The sequence below is a fragment of the Nanorana parkeri genome, unplaced genomic scaffold, assembly GCF_000935625.1.
Source record: "Nanorana parkeri isolate BGI_ZX_2015 unplaced genomic scaffold, ASM93562v1 scaffold771, whole genome shotgun sequence".
Taxonomy (NCBI): domain Eukaryota; kingdom Metazoa; phylum Chordata; class Amphibia; order Anura; family Dicroglossidae; genus Nanorana; species Nanorana parkeri.
This window is the reverse complement of record NW_017307039.1, coordinates 154,306-160,191: the sequence shown is the minus strand read 5'-3', so window position 1 is coordinate 160,191 and position 5,886 is coordinate 154,306. Positions and strand designations below refer to the sequence as shown.

General features: G+C 40.5%; 1 protein-coding gene across 1 annotated transcript in view; it reads left to right on the top strand.

The window, feature by feature from the left end:
- The window catches only part of PHLPP1 (PH domain and leucine rich repeat protein phosphatase 1), a 127,170-nt gene that overhangs the window by 84,230 nt on the left and 37,054 nt on the right, over positions 1-5,886 (top strand). The window contains exons 6-7 of the mRNA XM_018564661.1: positions 3,248-3,390; positions 4,908-5,142. Coding sequence (XP_018420163.1) covers positions 3,248-3,390; positions 4,908-5,142 — 378 coding nt within the window. The remainder of the gene's footprint in view (positions 1-3,247; positions 3,391-4,907; positions 5,143-5,886) is intronic.

The window sequence follows — 5,886 nt, the reverse complement described above, 5'->3', positions numbered from 1 at the left end:
ATTCCTATATATTTTTTTTTTTAATATTCATAAGATATGGGTGGAGAATGAAGTTCAAACAACTGTGAATCAGTCATTTAAATTTTGTTTCTTTCTCGTCCATGGAGGGACACAGAAAGTCTGATAGTCGGGTTATACTGCCACCGGCAGGAGAACTGGACATTGGCAAACAAAATATTGTAGGACAACCCTTCCTTTACCCAGCATTCCTCTGTTTTGATAGTATCCTAGGAGGATGGACATCTTTTGTTCAGTTGCCCTGGGAAACGTCTACCCAATTTTTTTGCTAGCCTTTTATCTTCAGTTTTGTTTGAAATCACGAGAAGGAAAAAATCCAATTAAAATTCATGTACTAAACTAAAAAAAAAAAAAGTACTTCAGGATCATAAATTAATGACAAACATATTGCCAAATCGATGGGCTCAAAGCAGAAGTGTAAAAGTTGCTCTGGTTCATAAGAGATATAAAGTTGTGAGAGCTAAAGTCGGTAATCATTGAAACAGACAGTCCAGTTACTGCAAAAACAACATCTTTTAGGGATGTTTTCAATAACCGGAAGTCTAGTGTGAATGGTGAATACCTGTAAGGAAAATCTTTATCATTTTGTGTTCTTTAGGTGATAAATATTCCCAAACCTTTTCCTACTGCATTGTGCGTAACACTAAGCCTTTGTAATAATCAGCTCGCAGTTGAGATTTAGTAAAGTAAATCAAGAGCAGTGTGGAATGAACTTGTTCTTTGAAAGCCTGCTTCCTTCCATCTATCTCAGAGTAACAAAGATCCTTTTCATTCCTATTTAGCCTTCCATTCATTTGCCTCTTCATTGTACTCATGTGGCTTCCAGGCACCGCCTTCCATCTTATCCTCTTCTCTACACTCATCCTTATAGTTGTTAGGCAACAGCAAATGAGCTGGCTACACATCCACATTAGGCAGACTCATCCGCGGTCTTTTTATTCAATTCCTTTTGGATTCTGTTGAAATTCCGACATTCACTTCAGAAAGTGTCTTTTAGTTATGTGTTCGCACATAAGTAAAACATCACTGGGCCACAGTGATCCGCTTCCGTATATGAATAGTTTCGTGGTCAGAGTAGCTACTTTATACACTTTTTTCTTTTTTTTTACAAAGTTAATTTTGGATTGATTTGCTTTTTCCTGTAAAATCAATAAGGAAGCACCCTACCTAAATGCCCCCTTTACTCAGCCAAATTTGTGGTAATGTAATGGTTCCAAGTCTTCTTCCTCCTTCTGTGCACATGAGGCAGAGTCCTTCTTCAGGTGTCCATGTCACTGCCTACGCTTTGCCCAGAGATGAGCTTTAGGACTCATGCACATGGATGTACAATACTCTAGATGCGTTATTTATATGGGTGTATGCACAAATCTTCATAAAGCTATGTAATCGAAAGCTGCATTATAAAAATCTGCATCCACATTCTTGCGTAAGGAACCATAGTTTACGCTGTGTGCATGTAAATTTTTGTGCTAATGTTTACATGCATGCAATACAAATGTACTAAATTCTTGTTGCCTGCACCATGGCAATGGACACAAAGTGGCCTGGCAGGAGCTGTCTGCATCCTAACAATGGGGGACTCTACATGGCTCAAAAAGAGACGTATGCGCCCTAGCAATCAACAGGGTCAATGTAGTAAATTTGTTACAAGCATACCCCTAGCCCTTAGAGCAGGGGCGCCCACAATTTTTCGTCTGGAGATCTACTTTTCAAGTGACGAGCTCAATGAGATCTACCAACGGAAAAACACCTGCATTCAGGGGCGGGAGGGGGCGTGGCAGTGCATTGAAGTCAATAGCACAGCAGCCACGCCCCCAGTGCAATCGCCCGCACCCGGAATGCAGGCACATTAGTGCCTGTGTTTTCCGGTCCAGCGCTATCTGCAAAAATGCTGCAGATCACACTGAGGGCAGGGGACGTGGCTGTGGTGCCATTGACTTCAATGCACCGCTTGCTGTCTCCCTCCTCCCTTCTCTATCTCTCTCTCTCTCTCTCTCTCTCTCTCTCTCTCTCTCTGCTGTCTCTGCTGTCTCTGCTGTCTCCTTCTCTCACTTTCTCTGCTGTCTCTCTCCTCTCTCTGCTGTCTCTCTCCTCTCTCTCTGCTGTATTTCTTCTCTCGCTCTCGCTCTCTCTCTCGCTCTCTCTCTCTCTCTCTTCTCTCACTTTCTCTGCTGTCTCCCTCTCTCCCTCTCTCCCTCTCCCTCTCCCTCTCTCTCACTTTCTCTGCTGTCTCTCTTCTCTCTCTCTGCTGTCTTCTTCTCTCTCTCTGCTGTCTTCTCTCACTTTCTCTCCTGTCTCTCTCCTCTCTCTCTGCTGTATTTCTTCTCTCCTCTCTCTCTGCTGTCTCTTCTCTTTCTCTCTCTGCTGTCTCTTCTCTTTCTCTCTCTGCTGTCTGTCTTTTCTTACCTCCACTGCAGCAGCTTCCCAAGTCTCCTCTCTCCTTCCCGTCTGCGGCATCTGACACATGCAGCCGTACGAGCACCGCGGGTGGACAGCACCGCCGATTGCGATCTACCAGTGTGCGCTTTGCGATCTACTGGTACATCGCAATCTACCTAAAGGGGCCCCCCTGCCTTAGAGTAAACCTTTTTATTTTTGTCTGTTGAAATGTTTCCCTCAATTGTCTAGTGAAAGTGTCACCAGAAAAGCAACTGGGGTGAAATCTTTGACAGGGTGCCAGATGGCAGTGACAACCCCAAGTCTTTAAACCTTCTCTACTCTATACCTCAATTCTACACACACAAAAGGTTTTGGCTATCATAGCTGTATCTTTGTTGCAGTACTGCCGCCATCTTTTCTAATTAGAACATGTTGGTATTTTCTTGACATACCTAGTGTTTCTTTGTAAAAGGGCCACCTTTCTCAAGCTTAAACGTTGTATTATATCCGCTGGCTTGGGGGACTGTAGCTAATCTTGAACCAATGTCAAAGTAATCTTTGTATTAGAATTTTTATTCTAGTGTAACTTTTTAATAGTTTGAGGATGGAAAGGTTAGAACATCTGCTGGGTACTTATTGCTCTCTGTCCCCTTCGGAGACATTTCCCCTAGCTTCCTGTAGCAGTAATTTCTGTAATTGGAAGTGAGGTTAAATTTCCCTAGCGGAGACATACAATGAAAATCTATCAGAGGTTCTAACCCTTACCCACAAGGACTTCAGCTGGGTTAGTAATTTAAACAAAGTTTCCTATAATTATCATTATGGTTTTTACTCTACTACTTTCTTCCAGATTCACAAAGTTGAAGAGCCTCAACCTGTCCAATAATAATTTAGGAGAGTTTCCGCTTGCAGTCTGCGGTATCCCTACATTGATGGAGCTAAACCTTTCGTGCAATGCTCTTCGTGCGATACCCCCTGGAGTTGGAGACATGCAGAAGTATGTATCAGCAGTGAGCCTTCGTTGTGTTTCTTGTAGATTAGTGCTTAAGACATAATTGTGTTCCTTTAACCCCTTCATGACTGAGCTAGTTTTCAGTTTCTGTTCATAAATGACTGACACACTTTTTACATTTTTGCTGTGTGATTCTTCCACAGCAGTAATATACTTTCTTAGTTAATGTACCCACACATATTATGTATTGTTTTTTAGAGGACAGATAGGGCTATATAATTATATCACATATGTGTACCTAACCCCTCACTTAGTTTGAATAAAATAAAAAAATGAGGAAAAAAACTAGATGGAAACACTTTTTTTCAAGTTTTGATTATTATTTTTTTTTAGAATTTTTTATATTATAGTATACAAATATATTTATATATAATTTTTATTTTCCTAATTTTGTTTTACACTTTAAATTTTTTTACACTTTGTAAAAAAAAAATACTTTTTTTTTTCTTGTCAGTTTATATAAAGCAGTCACTATGACTGCTTGATAAATTAACTTTAAAAAAAAAAAAAAAATTTGGCTATTAGGCTGCTCCAAACTTAGGAACAGCTAATAATAACCTTAGAGACTGATCCTGACTTTAGTCAGATTCAGATCTCCCTAAAAGCTCTTTGATCATGCCTAGACTATCAGAACTGATACATTTCACTCAAAAGATATACATTGTATCTTTTGAGTGAAATGTATCTAAACGTCGGGCTCTCAAGCTGTCAAAACAAATAGCAAAGCGGTGAGTCACTGCGGTCCTGTATTTGCATGTAAGGCTTCATTCTTTCATTAATGAAAGTAAGAAGCTTTTACAAAAAGCTTAATTTCATTAATGAATGCCTCAATACTGAGGCGTTCATTAATGACTGGTAACTGCTGAGAATCAGCTGTTACCAGCATTACAAAGCCTGATATAACTCGTCACGTACAGTGTACGTGGCCAGTCATATAGGCACAAAGTGCCGGGACGTACACTGTACGTCTCCCATCACGGAGGGGTTAAACTGCATTTGAAAGCAGGTTTATTGTATACATTTTATGTCACTGGAGTGTTAAGTGGTAAGTTTATTTTATGCACTTTAGAATTTTGGTTTGAAGTGGAAGTTAAGCTAAGATGTTTTATCGCGAATGGCATGAGAGCACTTTTGGATAGTTATCTGGATCTTTCTTTAGTCTGTGTATTCCTTTGAATAGGATTGTGGTCATTGGGACACAAACGCAAGGTGAAATCTTCCCAACTGCAACAGACACTTCCTCTCTTCAAAATGAAAAATACATTTTAGCCTGAGTTCCACTGTAAAGACTGTAGTAGTGCCTTTGTAGTTATGCTAAAGTGCATTATATTTCATGGAAGCCAATTAGAATGTTTGATAGGTTTTGTAACCGTTTTAGAGTTTGCTGTTTTGCCACTTTACTTTGCCCAAGTGCTGGAGATATTGATCAGATTGGAATAGAAAGATTTTTTTATCATAGTTTTCCTTTTCTTTATAGTAATATGTATTTTTACATATGATAGCTTGCAGACATTCCTTCTGGATGGCAACTTCCTCCAAACACTGCCTTCAGAACTGGGGAAAATGAGCCTGCTCAGCTATCTGGGCCTGTCCTTCAATGAATTCACCGAAGTCCCTGAGGTACTGGAGAAAATTCAAGCCATGGACAAACTTTGCATGTCTGGGAATTCTCTGCAAGTGTTACAGCTCAAGACCCTGAGACGGCTTCCTCATATCAAACATGTGGATTTAAGGTATAGAATGTAGTGTAGTTTTTGATGTGTACAGTCCAATGTCTTTTCTGGAACCCTAATTTATGTTGCTGCCAGTATCTGCATTTAATATCCGGCAACCTGTGCTTGTTGGACAACAAATAGCGATTTGGAAATCATTAAACTACTGATTTTATTCCTTTGCTTACATACTACAAAGTTGTGTGCACTGCAGACTTTCTATCACCTTTTGTTTAGTACACAAGTTTATTGGATGGAAAATGGCTCCATGGACAATGTTATGCCACAGAAAATTGGAATCACGGTGTAATTATCACTGCAGTTTTCTTGGATGAGCCTTGTGCTGTGCAGCTTTAAAGTGTATTTCCACTTTTGCAGCCATATTGGGATTATACCTATTTTATGTTTGTTACCGGTTCTCCTATAAATAGCATAATGTAAAAGAAAAAAATGAAAGAAATGCTGCTTGCCTATTATGCTCTATTCTAATATTTCTCTAAAATGAATCTTCCTCCAGAATGTGAGGGGGGATGAGGAGGTTACGTTTTACCATACTTAACCCTATTTGCTGGCAGATATTGCCAGGGAGGGCACGTGGGGCCCTCTCTGCTGGCACACGAGCCCAGGTTCAGGGACCACCAACAGAAATAGATCCGACCGACCCGGATCGCCTCAGTACCCGATCCGGGCCAGTCACAATCAGGCAGCTGCCTCTAAACAGGCAGATTAGACTAATCTGCCTGTTTAGAGGTCACCGCCGCTGCC